Source organism: Galeopterus variegatus, unplaced genomic scaffold (assembly GCF_000696425.1).
Source record: "Galeopterus variegatus unplaced genomic scaffold, G_variegatus-3.0.2 Scaffold6748, whole genome shotgun sequence".
Lineage (NCBI taxonomy): Eukaryota > Metazoa > Chordata > Mammalia > Dermoptera > Cynocephalidae > Galeopterus > Galeopterus variegatus.
Genome location: NW_007732859.1, coordinates 28,670 through 49,017, shown reverse-complemented (window position 1 = coordinate 49,017; position 20,348 = coordinate 28,670). Strand labels below are relative to the sequence as shown.

The 20,348-nt window shown below is 34.2% G+C and overlaps 1 protein-coding gene across 1 annotated transcript in view; it reads right to left on the bottom strand.

The window, feature by feature from the left end:
* Positions 1 to 20,348, bottom strand: part of LOC103606627 (vacuolar protein sorting-associated protein 13A-like) — a gene marked incomplete at both ends in the record, with an annotated part of 116,991 nt that overhangs the window by 74,035 nt on the left and 22,608 nt on the right. The window contains 3 exons of the mRNA XM_008591191.1: positions 7,188 to 7,305; positions 14,523 to 14,655; positions 16,369 to 16,505. Coding sequence (XP_008589413.1) covers positions 7,188 to 7,305; positions 14,523 to 14,655; positions 16,369 to 16,505 — 388 coding nt within the window. The remainder of the gene's footprint in view (positions 1 to 7,187; positions 7,306 to 14,522; positions 14,656 to 16,368; positions 16,506 to 20,348) is intronic.

Genomic DNA, 20,348 nt, shown 5'->3' with positions numbered 1-20,348 from the left:
ACACACAAAAAATTAACTCAAAATTGATCAAAGACCTAAACATATGAGCTAAAACTACAAACCTCTTTTAAAAAAATTAGGGGAAAAACTTCATGACATTGGATTTGGTAATAGTTTCTTGGATATGACATCAAAAGCAACAAAGATAAATTGGACTTAATCAAAATTTAAAAAGTGTATGCATCAAAGGACACTATCAAGAGTGATAAGGCAGAGTTCCAGTCAAGATGGCGGAGTATTCAGTTCCTAGTGTCGCTCTCTCCCACAGAACAACCAATTTGCAACTATGAAGGAGCAACAACAGAAGACCCGAGATCTGCGCCAGAACAGGCAGGAACTGCACGCCACAGGACCCCAGTTCAGGTTGCTTTCCACTGCGTAGAGACTTAAGAGGCTTGGGACTCCCAAACCCTGAGCTAGCCAAGCCAGAGAAGGCAGGCAAGGTGAGACTTACAGCCCAGGCTGGTCCACACCGCCAGGAGACACTTAAGAGGCACGGGGTCTCCACACCTCAAGCCAGCCATCCCAGAGAAGGCAGGTGGGGCTGGACTTCTGGCACAGGCCAGTCCCCGCCACTGGGAGAGACTTAAGAGGCTCGGGGTCCCCACACTCCAAGCCAGTCGTGCCAGAGAAGGCAGGTGGGGTGGGACCTCGAGCCCAGGCCAATCCCCACCCCTGGGAGAGACTTAAGAGCTTTGGTGCCCCCAGACCTCGAGCCAGCTGTCTCAGAACAGGCAGGTGCAGTGGGAACCTCAACCCAGGCTAGTTCCTGCTGACCAGAAGCAGCAATCCCTTCAGGATCCCAGCCAGTCACTGGGGTGAAATGAGTGGGCTGTGATACCCCCAGCCACACAGAAATATGAAAAATCAAGGAAGTACATCACCACAAAAGGAAAATAATAACTCTCAAGTGCTAGATCCTATAGAACGGGAAGTCCTTTGAAATGACAGATAAGGAATTTAGAGCAACAATTCTAAGGAAACTGAGATACAAGAAAAATCAGTTAGACAACACAATGAAAAGAAGTAAAATATAATGGATCTGAAAGAAGAAATGTACAAAGAAATTAATGCCTTGAAAAAGAATGTAGCTGAGCTTGTGGAGCTGAAGGATTCATTCAACAAAATAAAAGACACAACAGAGAGTTTAACCAACAGACTTGAACAAGCAGAAGACAGAATTTCTGACCTAGAAAACAGGCTGTTTGAATTAACACAGGCAGACCAGAAAGAAGAAAGAAGAATCAAAAAAATTGAAGAAAATCAAAGAGAGACTACAGACAAACTTAAGCACTCAAATATCCAAAACATGGGTACTCCAGAAGGGAAGGAAAATGGAAATGGCATTGAAAACATATTTGGTGAAATAATAGCAGAAAACTTCCCAGGTATAGGGAAGGTTAAAGATCTCCAGATTCAGGAAGCCCAAAGATCCCCAAATACATTCGACCCAAAATGATCTCCACCAAGACATTTGATAATGAAACTGGTAAAACTCAAAGACAAAGAGAGAATCTTAAAAGCTGCAAGAGAGAAGCAGCAAGTCACCTATAAGGGAGCCCCAATCAGAATAACATCAGACTTTTCATCAGAAACCTTAAAAGCCAGAAAAGAATGGGATGATATATTCAAAACACTAAAGGACAAAAATTGCCAGCCAACAATACTTTACCCAGCAAGGCTATCCTTCTGAAATGAAGGACAAATAGTATATTTCTCAGACAAACAAAAACTGCAGGAGTTCACTACCACACGACCAGCCCTACAAGAAATTCTCAAGGAAGTACTGGGTTTGATACCACAAAAACAACCATCACTGCCATGAATATTCAAGAAAGAACAATACGTACCAGCAAAACAAAAATGCTAACAAAAGAGAAATAAAAAAGGTTATCTATCACCCCAAGAAAGAGAAAATCAGAAAAAAGGAACAAAAGATACTTAAGACATCTAAACAAAGATCAGTAAAATGCTAGGAGTAAATCAACACCTTTCAATAATAACTCTAAATGTAAAGGGATTAAATTCCCCATTCAAAAGACACAGACTGACTGCCCAGATTAAAAAGATGGACCCAACAATATGCTGTCTTCAAGAAACTCACTTGACCTGTAAAGACACACATACACTAAGAATGAAAGGATGTAAAAAGATATATCATGCAAATAGAAATGAAAAACGAACTGGAGTAGCTATTTTTATATCAGATAAAATAGACTTTAAAGCAAAAACCATAAAAAGAGATAAAGAAGGCCACTATATAACTATAAAAGGATCTATCCATCAAGAAGACATAACAATCATAAATTCATATGCACCCTATATTGGAGGAGTCAGATTTACACAGCAAACACTATTAGATCAAAAGAAAGAGACAGACACTAACACCATAATAGTGGGGGACATGAACGCCCCACTCTCTTCATTGGACAGATCATCTAGGCAAAAAATCAACAGAGAATCACAAGATCTAAACAATACTTTAGACCAATTGGATTTGGCAGATATCTACAGAACATTCTAACCAACAACATCAGAATATTCATTCTTCTCATCAGCACATGGAACACTCTCCAGGAAAGACCATATTAGGTCACAAAGCAAGTCTTAGCAAATTCAATAAAACTGGAATTATTCCACGTACTTCCTAAGATCACAATGGATTAAAATTAGAAATCAATAATAAACGAAATTCTGGAAACTACACAAACACATGGAAACTAAACAACACTGTACTTAATGACATATGGGTCCAGGAAGAAACGAAACAGGAAATAAAAAAACTTCTTGAAACTAATGAAAATAATGATACATCATACAAAAACCTGTGGGATACTGCAAAAGCAGTATTAAGGGAGAAATTTATTGCATTAAATACTTAATTCAGAAGAATGGAAAGATGGCAAATAAACAACCTAACACTTCGCCTTGAAGATCTAGAAAAACAAGAACAATCCAAACATAAAGTTAGTAAACGGAAAGAAAGAATTAAAATCAGAGCAGAACTTGATGAAACAGAAACCCAAAAAACAATGTAAAAGATCAATGCAACAAAAAGTTGGTTTTTTGAAAAGATAAATAAAATCGACAAACCTTTAGCAAGATTAACTAAGAAGAGAGAAGACCCAAATAACAAAAATTAGAAATGAAAAAGGTGGTATTACAACTGACACCTCAGAAATACAAGGAATCATTATAGACTGCTATAAACAACTATATTCCAACAAATTTGAAAATGTGGAGGAGATCAATAAATTTCTGGATGCATACAAGCTACTAAAACTGAGGCAAGAAGATATAGAAAATCTGAGCAGACCAATAACAATAAAAGAGACTGAAGCTGTTATCAGAAGGCCCCCAACAAAGAAAAGCCCAGGACCAGATGGGCTCACTGCAGAGTTCTACCAATTCTTCAAAGAGGAACTGATACCAATTCTCTACAAACTATTCCAGAAGATTGAAACAGAGGCCATTCTCCTGAACTCATCCTGAGGCAAACATCACCCTAATACAAAAACCAGACAAAGACGCACCAGAAATAGAAAACTACAGGCCAATATCCTTGATGAATATAGATGCAAAAATCCTCAATAAAATACTAGCTAACAGAATACAGCAACACATACACAAAATTATACATCATGATCAAGTGGGATTCATCCCCGGGATGCAAGGTTGGTTCAACATATGCAAATCAATAAATGTGATACATCACATCAGTAAAAACAAAGACAAAAACCATATGATCATCTCTATAGATGCTGAAAAAGCATTTGACAAAATTCAACATTCTTTCATGATAAAGGCATGGATGGAAAGTATCTCAACATAATTAAAATAGCATTTCTATACTCCAACAGTGAACATGCAGAAAAAGAAATCAAGAAAGCTAGCCCATTTACAAAAGCCAAGAAAAAAATAAAATACTTAGGAATAAAGCTGACCAAAGATGTGAAAAATCTCTACGAAGAGAACTACAAACCACTGTTGAGAGAAATTAAAGAGGACAGAAGAAGATGGAAAGATAGTCCATATTCTTGGAATGGAAGAATTAACATTGTGAAAACGTCCATACTACCCAAAGTGATCTACAAATTCAATGCAATCTTCATCAAAATTCCAATGACATTTTTCTCTGAGATGGAAAAAGCTATCCAGACATTTATATGGAACAACAAAGACCATGCCTAGCCAAAGCAATCCTGAGCAAAATAAATAAAGCTGGAGGCATAACACTACCTGACTTTAAACTATATTACAAAGCTATAATACCCAAGACAGCATGGTACTGGCATAAAAATAGACACACGGATCAATGGAATAGAATAGAGAACCCAGAAATCAATCCATACGCCTGCAGCCATCTGATATTTGACAAACGCAGCAAATCTACATACTGGGGAAGAGACTGCCTTTTCAACAAATGGTGCTGGAAAAATTGGATACTCATATGTAGGAGGATTAAACTAGACCCATACCTCTCACCATATAGCAAAATCAACTCAAAATGGATTAAAGAATTAAATATACACCTTGAAACAATAAAACTCCTTAATGAAAACATAGGGGAAATACTCCAGGAAGTAGGAATGGGTACAGACTTCATGAGTAGTACCCAAAAAGCACAGTCAACTATAGGAAAAATAAACAAATGGAATTATATCAAACTAAAAAGCTTCTGCACAGCAAAAGAAACAATCAACAGAGTAAAAAGACAACCAACAGAGTGGGAGAAAATATTTGCAAAGTATACATCTGACAAAAGATTAATATCCAGAATATACAAGGAACTTAAACAACTTTACAAGAAAAAAACAAGCAACCCAATAAAAAAATGCTCCAGGAAGTAGGAATGGGTACAGACTTCATGAGTAGTACCCAAAAAGCACAGTCAACTATAGGAAAAATAAACAAATGGAATTATATCAAACTAAAAAGCTTCTGCACAGCAAAAGAAACAATCAACAGAGTAAAAAGACAACCAACAGAGTGGGAGAAAATATTTGCAAAGTATACATCTGACAAAAGATTAATATCCAGAATATACAAGGAACTCAAACAACTTTACAGCAAAAAATCAAACAATGCAATTAAAAAATGGGCAAAGGAGCTGAATAGGCATTTCTCAAAGGAAGATATACAAACAGCCAACAGACACATGAAAAAAATGCTCAACCTCACTCAGCTTCTGGGAAATGCAAATCAAGACCACTTTGAGATACCATCTCACTCCAGTTAGGTTTGCTAATATCCAAAAGACTGAGAATGATTAGTGCTGGAGAAGTTACGAAGAAAAAGGAACTCTCATACACTGTTGGTGGGGCTACAAAATGGTGCAGCCTTTATGGAAAATGGCATGGAGGTACCCCAAACAACTGCAGATAGATCTACCATATGACCCAGCTATTCCACTGTTGGGAATATACCCAGAGGAATGGAAATCATCATGCTGAAGGGATACCTGTTCTCCAATGTTTACTGCAGCTCTATTTACAATAGCCAAGAGTTGGAACCAGCCCAAATGTCCACTATCTGATAAGTGGATAAGGAAAATGTGGTGTATCTACATAATGGAATACTACTCTGCTATAAAACAGAATGAAATACTATTACCATTTGCAACAACAGGGATGGACTTAGAGAAAATTACATTAAGTGAAACAAGTCAGGCAGAGAAAGAGAAATACCACGTGTTCTTACTTATTTGTGGGAGCTAAAAATAAATAAATAAATAAATAAACACACCAACAGATCGGAGGGGGTGGGGAGAAAACAGAATAACCACAAAAATTCCTTGAACTATTTAAGTCAAGTGAACAGATATGATGTGGGGGGCGGTAGAGGGGGAGTGAGCAATGGGTAAAGGGGCATGAAAATCAACTACATTGTATATTGAGAAGTAAAATAAAAAAATTTTAAAAGAAAAGAAAATATGACCAATAAATAAATATATAGATAAATAAATAAATAAATAAATGAGTGATAAGGCAACCCACAGAATGAGAGAAAATATTTGCTTTTAAAAGAAAAGAAAATATGACCAATAAATAAATATATAGATAAATAAATAAATAAATAAATAAATAAATGAGTGATAAGGCAACCCACAGAATGAGAGAAAATATTTGCAAATTATATATCTGACAAAGGGTTAATATCCAGAATATATAAAGAATTGCTACAATTCAACAAGAAAAAAATAAACCACCAGACTAAAAAATAAGCAATGATCTGGAATACATATTTCTCCAAAGAATGTATAAATGGCCAATAATCATTTGAACAGCTGTTCAACAACACTAAGCATTAGGGAAATGCAAATCAAAACTACAGTGAGATACTACTTCACATCTATTAGGATGACTATTATAAAAAATAAAAAAAATCAGAAAAGAACAAGTGCGGCGAGGAAGTGCAGAAACTGGAACCCTTGAGCATTGCTGGCAGAGATGTAAAATGATGCAGCTGCTATGAAAAACAACATGGCACTCCTCAAAAACCTAAACACTGAACTGCAATATGATCCAGCAATTCTACTTCCAGGTATATACTGAAAAAAATTGAAAGAAGGAACTTGAACATGTACTTGTAGCATTATTACAACAGTCAAATGGTATAAACACCACAAATGTCCACTAATGGATGAAAGGATAAACAAAATGTGGTTATATGTTACATATGGGGAATATTATTCAGCCTTAAAAATGAATCAAATTCTGACACATGCTACAACATGTATGAGCTTTGAAGACATTATGCTAAGTGAAGTAACTCAGAAACAAAAGGACAAATTTATATGATTCCATTTATATGAGGTACCTAAAATAGTCAAATTCATGGGGACTGAACATAAAATGGTGGCTGCCAGGGGCTTGGGGGCAGGATGAAATGGGGCTTTACTGTTTAATCGGTACAGAGTTTCAGTTTGAAAAATGAAAAAGTTCTGGAGATGGATGGACGGTGGTGGTTGCACAGCAATGTGAATGTACTTAATGCCACTGACTATAAACTTAAAAATAGTTAAAATGGTAAATTTTATGTTATATATATTTTACCACAAAAGTCAATGAATACAAGATCAAGGCAGATTTGAAAAATTTTAAAAACACACTCAGTGAAATATGGCATTTCCTTAGCTATGGAATTACTGAGAATATTCACAGTCACATGAAACAGATAATACATACTTGGGCATTCTTAAATCCATGAAAACCATGGCCTTAGAGAGTTCCACATTGAAGTGCATGGGTACCAAAATATGCTGTGTAGATACATTGAGTTTTCGTGCTTCTTTCCAATTATCACCTAATTACAGAAAACATTTCATGTTTAACATAAGTATAATTTGAATAATGCACAAAACCTAAAATTACTACTAATACTTCACAGTCACACACTGCATGGTATTGGGAAATCTTCCCACATTTTACATAATCTTAATGTCACATTCTCAGGTACACACAACCAGCAGGGAAAATCTTTTCCCTTTATCATCTTCCTTCTGCTTCTTCACAAGACTCCAAAAAAAAAAAAAAAAAAAAAACGTTTTAATCAAAACTACTGTGTAATCATTCATAATCACTGTACCAACCAAATTATCTGACCCAAAAACCAATATGGCTGTAAGGGCAATAATGGGAAAGGAAAGAAAAAGTGTGGTTCTTTAATAGTATAATAAAAGCTACCGTTTATTCAAGGTTTATAACTGGCACTTTCTAGGCAAAGTTTAAGTTTTTACTCACACAGTGATGTATTAATCATCCCATTTTAGAAAACAGAGTCAAAAAAATTTATAATTTGCCTATGGTTAATACGCTAATGAGAAAGCTGAAATTCACATCCAAATCTATAACATGTGACCCCCTGGAAACATTTCACCACAGTGTTACAAGCCTAAATGTTCAATAAGAGAATGTCTGAATAAGTGACAACCTAGCCTTAGAGCACAATACTCGTATATCCAATAAAATCATAAGTTCAAGTGCCCAAATATTACTAGGAAATGAAAGAAAAAATCTGAATATAAAACTATATAAATCATGTAAAAACAATGCATTCACAAATACCCCCAGACATAAATACCACACAAGCACATCCCATATACATAGGCACAATACACTGGAAAAAAAAAAAAAAACTAAAAGGATATACAATGAAATATCAATAGTGTTCATGTCTGTGCATTAAGATAAAGAATGATCTTTTTTGTTTTTCTGAATTGTCCAAATTTTCTAAAATAGGCATATTTACAAAGAAATAACTTTAAAAAGATTAATCTTTATAACAGGATTCATGGGATTTATATAGTATAATACATTTTCATATAGACTACCTCATTTGAACCTAATAATCTTATGAGTTGAATAATATTCCAGTCAAGGAAAACAAAGCCAAGAAAACATTAGACTCTTGGAGATAGGTAGTAAAAATGAACTTTATTAACAATTTCTAAAATTCCACTAGCATTGAGATCAATATTTCCTTTACTTTCCATTTTAAAGAAAAAAAAAGAAGCATTTGTTTCAGTACTTATCAAGAGATTCTACAATTATATAAAGTAACCACAATGTCAAAAAGTACCATGCTCAATAAAGATTCAATTATTTAAGAACAGTTAATGTTTATCAAAAACAATTTTACTAACCTTCAGACAATAATGAAATATTTAAAACGTTTTTTTACAAAGCATCTCAATATCTTTTTTTTTTGTCTTTTTGTGAGATCAGCCGCACCGCACTCAGCCAGTGAGCGCACCAGCCATCTCTATATAGGATCCGAACCCACGGCGAAAGCGCTGCTGCGCTCCCAGCGCTGCACTCTCCCAAGTGTACCACGGGCTCGGCCCTCAATATCTTAAATACTAATTTAAGTATAATTCACAGACTTCAAAAACTTGTGACCAATATGTATCCATTCGAACATACAATAATTTATTCCCTGAAAAAGAATTTATGACTTCTAAAAACAATTTACTTTTGCCACCCGGTATACTCCTGGGCTCCCACCACAACAACTGGAATATGATAAAAACAGAAACCATGTTCATTTTCCTAAAGCAAATATAATTAAAGAAATAAAATAAAATAATGTTCTAATCCTGTATAAACTAACAATTTTTGTAACTATTACCTTGGATTCTTATTTCTCCTTTTATAAGTTAGCTCAGATAATTAAAATTTGACCATATACATTCATATACAAGATCTCTTAAATAAATCTCAAACTTCTGAACTGTCTGAATGTTCATTAACACACTAGGGATTTAGAAACAGTATGACAGGGGGCTGAACGACTCTGGGATCTCTCCCTACATATACAAGATCTCTTAAATAAATCTCAAACTTCTGAACTGTCTGAATGTTCACTAACACACTAGGGATTTAGAAACAGTATGACAGGGGGCTGAACGACTCTGGGATCTCTCCCTAACAACTTTAGTGGCTCCTGATAAGTGAATTTCTGGCTCTGTCTTCATCTAAAAAAAATAAATCTATATCACAGACTCCTGATTGGTACACCACAGTGAATGGGATAAAGGTATGCCTTTAGGCATAGTGGACAGTGACCCTACTCAGTCTTTGTGTGACTATCTATGGCCTGGGCTGTCAGAGCCCCTATCCTGGCTGCCTCTGGCCTTGACCAGCCTCTTCTGTTTATCTAACTGTGTAATACAAGTATCATTTTCAATATTCGCCAGTTGGCAAAAGGTTGGAAAACACTGGTATAGATCAGGATTTCTCAATCTCAGCACTACTGACATTTAGGCTAGATAAGTCTTTATTATGGGGGCTGGCTTGTATACTGTAGGATGTTTAGTAGCATCCCTAACCTCCACCCACCAAATAGTAGTAGTGCCCCCTCCCGTCCCCTACATGTGACAATCAAAAACATCTCCGGACATTGACAAACACTGTAGGATGTTTAGTAGCATCCCTAACCTCCACCCACCAAATACTAGTAGTGCCCCCTCCCGTCCCCTACATGTGACAATCAAAAACATCTCCGGACATTGACAAATGTCTCCTGGGGGGCAAACTGCTCTTGGTTGAGAATAAGTAGGCAATATTTACTATCACTTCTAATTCAGAAACATAAAGGTTCTAAAACATTTAGGAGGAAGATCTTCAAAGTGCCTAAAAATCTACTCAATCGCTTCAGCAAAACCAATCAACAAATAACGTACTTTATACTTACCAACTTTGCTATAAAGCAGCTGTACACTTGTAAGCTGTATATCAAAGGAATCATAAGCTCTATGCATTATTTCTTCAAGATTGGTCCCACCTTGTTTCACATCTGTTAATTCCGAACGACTTTTACTTGTCACCTTGAAGTTAATTTTAATAGTTTAGATTATGTAATGTACTTCAAAGTGAGTACAGTTTTTATCTTTCAGACCTATAATATGAAAATTTAATAGGACAGTACCAACTCAGAAGCAAACATACATTTTAAGGCTATTAGAAAGGTCCTTATCCATGAGACATATAAAGAAAAGGCCAGATGGAAAGCAAATTTTTACATAGTTCCCATTTAATTATATTAAAAGAAGGAAACCAAGACAATCCAGGAGAATAATTCATCTACAAATTCTTAAAATCTGATAAGAAGCTTTCTTATTAAGAATAAGATCAAGAGACAATTTTAGCTTACAAAATGTTTCTATGGCACAATGACAGGTATTTAGAGTAAAAGATACAGGATTAAATATTAGGACAGATAAATTTTAGCCCCAAATCTGCTACTTATGCGACCCCAGGCAAATTATATTTCTATCTCCCTTTTCTTGTCATACTATGCACACTACTTTTTTCATTTAAGCATCCTGCAGATCACTCCAGAGCAGTATATAAAGACATTATTCATTCATACATATGGATGTACATGTATATTTTTTAACATTTTTCCCTATACTTTATATAGCTCATGTGAAGCGGTCAAAAAATTACCTGTTTGAAAGGTACCAAATTTTAGGCAACAGGTTAAGCAGGTTGCCTAAAGCTATAAAATTAGATAAATACCTTTATTCCTGACCTTATGCTCTTTCTACTATATCACACTGTCCTTGAAACAATTCAATAACCAAATTCAAATATTAATAATTAGCTGCATAAATTTTACTATAAACATAAACCCAGTGGATGTCTACCTATTTATCAAATGCAGAGTAAAAACTAAATAAATAAGGCAGAATGTCAATTTCAAGGGAAGGCACATATTTGTTAGGTAGCCAGAAAAAGCATTCTAAAAGAATATCATACATCTTGAGTCTTTAAATTATTATAGGTATGCCTCTACATTTAATGACAGAGCAGTTCTGTCCAAGAGATCTTTTACAATGATGGAAATGTTCTACATCTGTGCTATCCAATACAGTAGCCACTAGCCACTTCTGAAAATTAAAACTCTTAAATACAGCTAATGTGACTAAGAAACTGAATTAATTCTATTTAATTATAATTAATTAAACAACCACATGTGGTTAGTGGGTACCATATTGAACAGTACAGATCTAGAAATACAAAAAAAAAAATCTTTATTGAAAATTTGGATAGAAAAAAAGTGCATAATTAGAAGAAAAGGAAAATGACTTACAAGAAGACCATCTCTCAATTTAGAATTATTTACTAGAAATATTAAAGTGTCAACATCAACAGTTATATACAAGAAAAATTTCAGAAGGCTGGATATATCTGATTACTTTCTGAACGCCTTCCTACTCTATATACTTTAATTAATCAAGTAATAGATTTAAACTGAAAAGGAAATGAACTTCTGAAGCGTAATTCTCAAATTCTATAAATATAATTCCTAGGTTCACCTCTGACCTGGAGTTGAATTGGTCATTTTGCTTTTAGAAAAGTAGGAAAACTACCCAATTAAATGAAACTTCACTTTATTCACCAGAAAGGAAGATTTGTCAAATCCTAGTATCTAACCATAAATCTAAAAGTAAACCAAATCAGTCTAAAAAACAAAACACATTTTAAACAAAGAAACATCCTAAATGCCATACCCTAAACCAAATATTAGTATATACCTTTAGATGACCAAGATCCAAAAGAAGTAGATTTGATGTAGAGCTAAAAATTCCATTTTGTGGGACAATAACATATGAAGCCTTCAAATTAATTTTGAGGTCAAGAACTTTCTGTGTTTCAATAATATACAGTAGACCTGTAGAAAATTTAAATGATCATAATGAATAATTTTCACAAATTACTGAAGAAATAGGGAATCCTGAAACATACAAATTGTAACAAAATCTTAACATATGAAATTAGTATTAATTTTCAAATGACCTTGGCAAAATATTTCTAATATAAATTTAAAATATTTGTTAGTCAATGTGTACATTTCTGATTAAATATAATTCAGTATAATAGTGGAGTGTTTCTGTAAAAAAAAATGTGTTTAACCCATAAACTCTATTTGGGAAAAATTAGGGAGAAAGATACAAACAAAAACAAACAAAAATTAAGCAGTATGAACATTCATTCATAACTACTATTAGAATGTATACAGATTCTTCCCAATTTTTACACTTAATACAGATACATCTACCATACTGAACAATGATACCGAATTTAATATTACTCTGAGACAATAACAAAACCTGGGTTATTACATCATCTTTAATAATTTAATAAAGTTATACGTAAACCAGAAAAGACAACAAACTATGGTTCCCATTCTTTAGGTATTTCATTAATTTGAGGTTTTTGATTATAATAAATTTAATTCATTCACTTGCATGTGATTGGTATACCAAATCAATCTATTTCATGTTCCTAAGTCCAGCATCGGCTTTTAAATTTAAACAAATTATTAATGACCCCATGAGAAGGGAACCCCCTAGTTAAATCAGTCCGAGCAAATAAAAGATGTTTTTATTTATAAAGTTTGAGAAGATCTGATATTCAAAAAGAAAGATACTTCAGAAAAACAGAAACAAAAAATTACACAAGAACTATCATGAGGGCTAAATGTAAATTATAATGAGAAACTAAAAATAACTAAAACTACCTGATATGTAAGATTCTGAACAGGCAGACTGAAAAAAAACTTAAAGCGATATAGTTCATTTAATGTGTTTACCCTCAAAATGCAGTCAAGACCATGTATACTTTAAGTAAACATTTTGCTCAGAATAGCAAAATGTCTAGGTTAAGAACAGTCACAAGAGCAGTCATTAAACTAAAAAAAAAATTTTCCCTAAAAGTCCTATGATTTTATAAAAGAACTTAACCAGAAAGTTCAATGATATTTTAACAGTTCAGGATATTTGTTTGGAATTACCCTGACCCATATTTCATCACTATCCAGTCCCTTCTTCTCCAAAAGCCAAATCCCCCCCCAAAAATCATTTCCATGTTTTCTGACTCAGTATTAATACACTTTTATGAAGGATTAAAGTAAAAAAGGCTTCAATGTAGGAAAATGAATATATTTTGATAACCTTAAAATTAAGGATTTATTATTAAAGAATACATGTTCAAATTGCAGAATAAGTCAATTTCAAATGTACTTACAACAAATTAAAATTGTGAATAGATAAAATATACAAAGACAAAGAAAAGTAACGCTGACAGGTGCCACTAGATGACTGGCTTGATATATAAGCTGGAGGGAAAAAAACTGAATTAAAAATAATTAAAATATCTTCTGTCAACAAATTAAAATTGTGAATAGATAAAATATACAAAGACAATGAAAAGTAACGCTGACAGGTGCCACTAGTGGCTTGATATATAAGCTGGAGGGAAAAAAACTGAATTAAAAATAATTAAAATATCTTCTGNTAACACACTAGGGATTTAGAAACAGTATGACAGGGGGCTGAACGACTCTGGGATCTCTCCCTAACAACTTTAGTGGCTCCTGATAAGTGAATTTCTGGCTCTGTCTTCATCTAAAAAAAATAAATCTATATCACAGACTCCTGATTGGTACACCACAGTGAATGGGATAAAGGTATGCCTTTAGGCATAGTGGACAGTGACCCTACTCAGTCTTTGTGTGACTATCTATGGCCTGGGCTGTCAGAGCCCCTATCCTGGCTGCCTCTGGCCTTGACCAGCCTCTTCTGTTTATCTAACTGTGTAATACAAGTATCATTTTCAATATTCGCCAGTTGGCAAAAGGTTGGAAAACACTGGTATAGATCAGGATTTCTCAATCTCAGCACTACTGACATTTAGGCTAGATAAGTCTTTATTATGGGGGCTGGCTTGTATACTGTAGGATGTTTAGTAGCATCCCTAACCTCCACCCACCAAATAGTAGTAGTGCCCCCTCCCGTCCCCTACATGTGACAATCAAAAACATCTCCGGACATTGACAAATGTCTCCTGGGGGGCAAACTGCTCTTGGTTGAGAATAAGTAGGCAATATTTACTATCACTTCTAATTCAGAAACATAAAGGTTCTAAAACATTTAGGAGGAAGATCTTCAAAGTGCCTAAAAATCTACTCAATCGCTTCAGCAAAACCAATCAACAAATAACGTACTTTATACTTACCAACTTTGCTATAAAGCAGCTGTACACTTGTAAGCTGTATATCAAAGGAATCATAAGCTCTATGCATTATTTCTTCAAGATTGGTCCCACCTTGTTTCACATCTGTTAATTCCGAACGACTTTTACTTGTCACCTTGAAGTTAATTTTAATAGTTTAGATTATGTAATGTACTTCAAAGTGAGTACAGTTTTTATCTTTCAGACCTATAATATGAAAATTTAATAGGACAGTACCAACTCAGAAGCAAACATACATTTTAAGGCTATTAGAAAGGTCCTTATCCATGAGACATATAAAGAAAAGGCCAGATGGAAAGCAAATTTTTACATAGTTCCCATTTAATTATATTAAAAGAAGGAAACCAAGACAATCCAGGAGAATAATTCATCTACAAATTCTTAAAATCTGATAAGAAGCTTTCTTATTAAGAATAAGATCAAGAGACAATTTTAGCTTACAAAATGTTTCTATGGCACAATGACAGGTATTTAGAGTAAAAGATACAGGATTAAATATTAGGACAGATAAATTTTAGCCCCAAATCTGCTACTTATGCGACCCCAGGCAAATTATATTTCTATCTCCCTTTTCTTGTCATACTATGCACACTACTTTTTTCATTTAAGCATCCTGCAGATCACTCCAGAGCAGTATATAAAGACATTATTCATTCATACATATGGATGTACATGTATATTTTTTAACATTTTTCCCTATACTTTATATAGCTCATGTGAAGCGGTCAAAAAATTACCTGTTTGAAAGGTACCAAATTTTAGGCAACAGGTTAAGCAGGTTGCCTAAAGCTATAAAATTAGATAAATACCTTTATTCCTGACCTTATGCTCTTTCTACTATATCACACTGTCCTTGAAACAATTCAATAACCAAATTCAAATATTAATAATTAGCTGCATAAATTTTACTATAAACATAAACCCAGTGGATGTCTACCTATTTATCAAATGCAGAGTAAAAACTAAATAAATAAGGCAGAATGTCAATTTCAAGGGAAGGCACATATTTGTTAGGTAGCCAGAAAAAGCATTCTAAAAGAATATCATACATCTTGAGTCTTTAAATTATTATAGGTATGCCTCTACATTTAATGACAGAGCAGTTCTGTCCAAGAGATCTTTTACAATGATGGAAATGTTCTACATCTGTGCTATCCAATACAGTAGCCACTAGCCACTTCTGAAAATTAAAACTCTTAAATACAGCTAATGTGACTAAGAAACTGAATTAATTCTATTTAATTATAATTAATTAAACAACCACATGTGGTTAGTGGGTACCATATTGAACAGTACAGATCTAGAAATACAAAAAAAAAAATCTTTATTGAAAATTTGGATAGAAAAAAAGTGCATAATTAGAAGAAAAGGAAAATGACTTACAAGAAGACCATCTCTCAATTTAGAATTATTTACTAGAAATATTAAAGTGTCAACATCAACAGTTATATACAAGAAAAATTTCAGAAGGCTGGATATATCTGATTACTTTCTGAACGCCTTCCTACTCTATATACTTTAATTAATCAAGTAATAGATTTAAACTGAAAAGGAAATGAACTTCTGAAGCGTAATTCTCAAATTCTATAAATATAATTCCTAGGTTCACCTCTGACCTGGAGTTGAATTGGTCATTTTGCTTTTAGAAAAGTAGGAAAACTACCCAATTAAATGAAACTTCACTTTATTCACCAGAAAGGAAGATTTGTCAAATCCTAGTATCTAACCATAAATCTAAAAGTAAACCAAATCAGTCTAAAAAACAAAACACATTTTAAACAAAGAAACATCCTAAATGCCATACCCTAAACCAAATATTAGTATATACCTTTAGATGACCAAGATCCAAAAGAAGTAGATTTGATGTAGAGCTAAAAATTCCATTTTGTGGGACAATAACATATGAAGCCTTCAAATTAATTTTGAGGTCAAGAACTTTCTGTGTTTCAATAATATACAGTAGACCTGTAGAAAATTTAAATGATCATAATGAATAATTTTCACAAATTACTGAAGAAATAGGGAATCCTGAAACATACAAATTGTAACAAAATCTTAACATATGAAATTAGTATTAATTTTCAAATGACCTTGGCAAAATATTTCTAATATAAATTTAAAATATTTGTTAGTCAATGTGTACATTTCTGATTAAATATAATTCAGTATAATAGTGGAGTGTTTCTGTAAAAAAAAATGTGTTTAACCCATAAACTCTATTTGGGAAAAATTAGGGAGAAAGATACAAACAAAAACAAACAAAAATTAAGCAGTATGAACATTCATTCATAACTACTATTAGAATGTATACAGATTCTTCCCAATTTTTACACTTAATACAGATACATCTACCATACTGAACAATGATACCGAATTTAATATTACTCTGAGACAATAACAAAACCTGGGTTATTACATCATCTTTAATAATTTAATAAAGTTATACGTAAACCAGAAAAGACAACAAACTATGGTTCCCATTCTTTAGGTATTTCATTAATTTGAGGTTTTTGATTATAATAAATTTAATTCATTCACTTGCATGTGATTGGTATACCAAATCAATCTATTTCATGTTCCTAAGTCCAGCATCGGCTTTTAAATTTAAACAAATTATTAATGACCCCATGAGAAGGGAACCCCCTAGTTAAATCAGTCCGAGCAAATAAAAGATGTTTTTATTTATAAAGTTTGAGAAGATCTGATATTCAAAAAGAAAGATACTTCAGAAAAACAGAAACAAAAAATTACACAAGAACTATCATGAGGGCTAAATGTAAATTATAATGAGAAACTAAAAATAACTAAAACTACCTGATATGTAAGATTCTGAACAGGCAGACTGAAAAAAAACTTAAAGCGATATAGTTCATTTAATGTGTTTACCCTCAAAATGCAGTCAAGACCATGTATACTTTAAGTAAACATTTTGCTCAGAATAGCAAAATGTCTAGGTTAAGAACAGTCACAAGAGCAGTCATTAAACTAAAAAAAAAATTTTCCCTAAAAGTCCTATGATTTTATAAAAGAACTTAACCAGAAAGTTCAATGATATTTTAACAGTTCAGGATATTTGTTTGGAATTACCCTGACCCATATTTCATCACTATCCAGTCCCTTCTTCTCCAAAAGCCAAATCCCCCCCCAAAAATCATTTCCATGTTTTCTGACTCAGTATTAATACACTTTTATGAAGGATTAAAGTAAAAAAGGCTTCAATGTAGGAAAATGAATATATTTTGATAACCTTAAAATTAAGGATTTATTATTAAAGAATACATGTTCAAATTGCAGAATAAGTCAATTTCAAATGTACTTACAACAAATTAAAATTGTGAATAGATAAAATATACAAAGACAATGAAAAGTAACGCTGACAGGTGCCACTAGTGGCTTGATATATAAGCTGGAGGGAAAAAAACTGAATTAAAAATAATTAAAATATCTTCTGTTTTAAATATATATGAGAGTACTTACAACATTCATGGAACGTGGAATTAAAAGATAATACATATCTTTCCACGAACTTTTTGAAGACCTCCTCATGTGTTTCTCTGATAATGGAAACAAACAGCCTAAATTTGGACTAGGATTCCAAAGGCCTTGCCCAGGATGGCCCAAGCAAATACTCTAGTAGAAGAAGAAAAGACCTTGAGATCTTCAATAGCCTGTGAGAAGTAGATTCACGTGAAATCTCTTAAAGTGAGAGTGGAGGTGGGGTGTGACAGAGGGATGACTGACAGACCATCACAAAATTCTGATCCTCCGATAAGCTTAGAACTTAAGAGCAGAACTGACTCAAAACACGGTTGTTCATTTTTTCCCCAAATGACTTGGATTCACACACAGATGACACAGTTTCACTAAAGTTTGCTTGTTAGGTGAATCACAAGAGGCACCCAGAAAGAATATCTGGCAATCAAGATTTCCCAGAGTCTATCCGTTAAGCATTTTTCTATCTTCACTTGCATCTCCACTCTAAGGATTCCTCAACCAACATGTATCTCATGTATTCCTGCCTCTACAAATCTAAGTCCTGTACTTCCTGGAAGTCCCACCTTAAGCTTTTACTTTCAATGAAGCTTTTCTTAGTGCCAGAACACAGTGATCTTTCTAGACTGTTCTTTAACAGAAGGGGGAAGTCAGAAGTTTATTTTAAATGTAAGTCTACTGTGTCTCTCCCCTATTTCCTGCTGCACTTAGAACAAAATCCTAACTGCTTAATTTGACTTTCATGGTTCTACATAATTGACTGTGCCTCTTTAACACCATTCCACTCTCTCCCTCTCTCACTACATTACAACCAATTCAGCTTTCTGTAACTTCCAAATTCATGAAATTCTTTTCCAAGTTAGACCATTCACAGTTGACCACTGCCTTCAAGGCTCTTTCTTATACTTTTCAGCTGGGTAGATCCTACACATACACCTGGTCTTAATGTCAATTTTTCAAAGAGATCTTCCCTGACACCACCACCAAAACTAAATTTGAGCATCCATCATTCTTATCTCCTTCACAGTATTGGGACCTATTATTGATTTGCTTCCTCACTCAGCTCCAAATTCACCTGTCTGCTTTGTGAAAGTGGATCTGAGCCCTTTAAATGCTTTTCCTTTGCCAAACAGAATTGAAGTAAATACAGAACACAGAAGAGACACTGCAGGAAGAAAGGTTTTATGTCCTGGTTCTGGTGTGCTCACTCAGCAAAACCCTGCACAGTGCAGCTTTTCTCCAGTAAGTGGCACATGCAGTACTTGACAGCCAACAGCACCCAACAGCCAGTGCCTTCCCCTAGAACCTTCCTCAGGTTGTTTCACAGCAGTAATGTAGAAGAGAGACACTGTCCCGTGAACATCTTTCCCTATCACCTCAGGGAACAGATCTCCAGAAAGTTCCAAAGAGCATATTTCCAGAAAGTTTGGCAAGCATGGCACCACAGTGTCTTCTCTGCCATTCAGTAAGTCAAAGATGTGCCTTCTCCAGCAAGGTCTGAATTTCAATCCTTGGGAATGAGGGGGACCTCTTCCTAAGGAACACTATCTCAGTCCCATACTCCTTATAACTACCTTTCCTATCTTCTTCAAAGTTAGTCTTCGGAATAGCAAGACAATCCCTCACTACACTTAATAACTCATTATATTTAACTTTACGTGTAACAAGGTACATGAAAAATGCTCAGCATCACTAGTCATTGGAGAAATGCAAATCAAAACTACATTAAGGTATCACTTCACTCCAGCTAGACTGGCTATTATCAAAAAGACTGAGAATAACAAATGCTGGCGAGCATGTGGAGAAAAGGGAACTCTTCTACATTGTTGGTGGGACTGTAAATTAGTATAGCCATTATGGAAAACAGTATGAGTGTATCTCAAACAACTACAGAGAGAACTACCATATGACCCAACAATCCCACTTCTGGGTATACACCCAAAGGAATGGAAATCATCTTGTCGAAGGGATACCTGCACTCCCATATTCATCACAGCTCTATTTACAACTGTCAAATATGGAACCAACCTAAATGTTCATCAGCAGAAGACTGGAAAAGGAAAATGTGGTATGTATACACAATGAAATACGACTCAGCCATAGAAAAGAATAAAATTCTGCCATTTGCAGCAACATGGATGAGCTCAGAGAAAATTATGTTAAGTGAAATAAGCCAGGCACAGAAAGAGAAATACCGCACATCCTCACTCATAAGTGGGAGCTAAGAAAGAAAGAAAAGAAGAAAGAAGGAAGGAAAGGAAGGAAAGGAAGGAAAGGAAGGAAAGGAAGGAAAGGAAGGAAAGGAAGGAAAGGAAG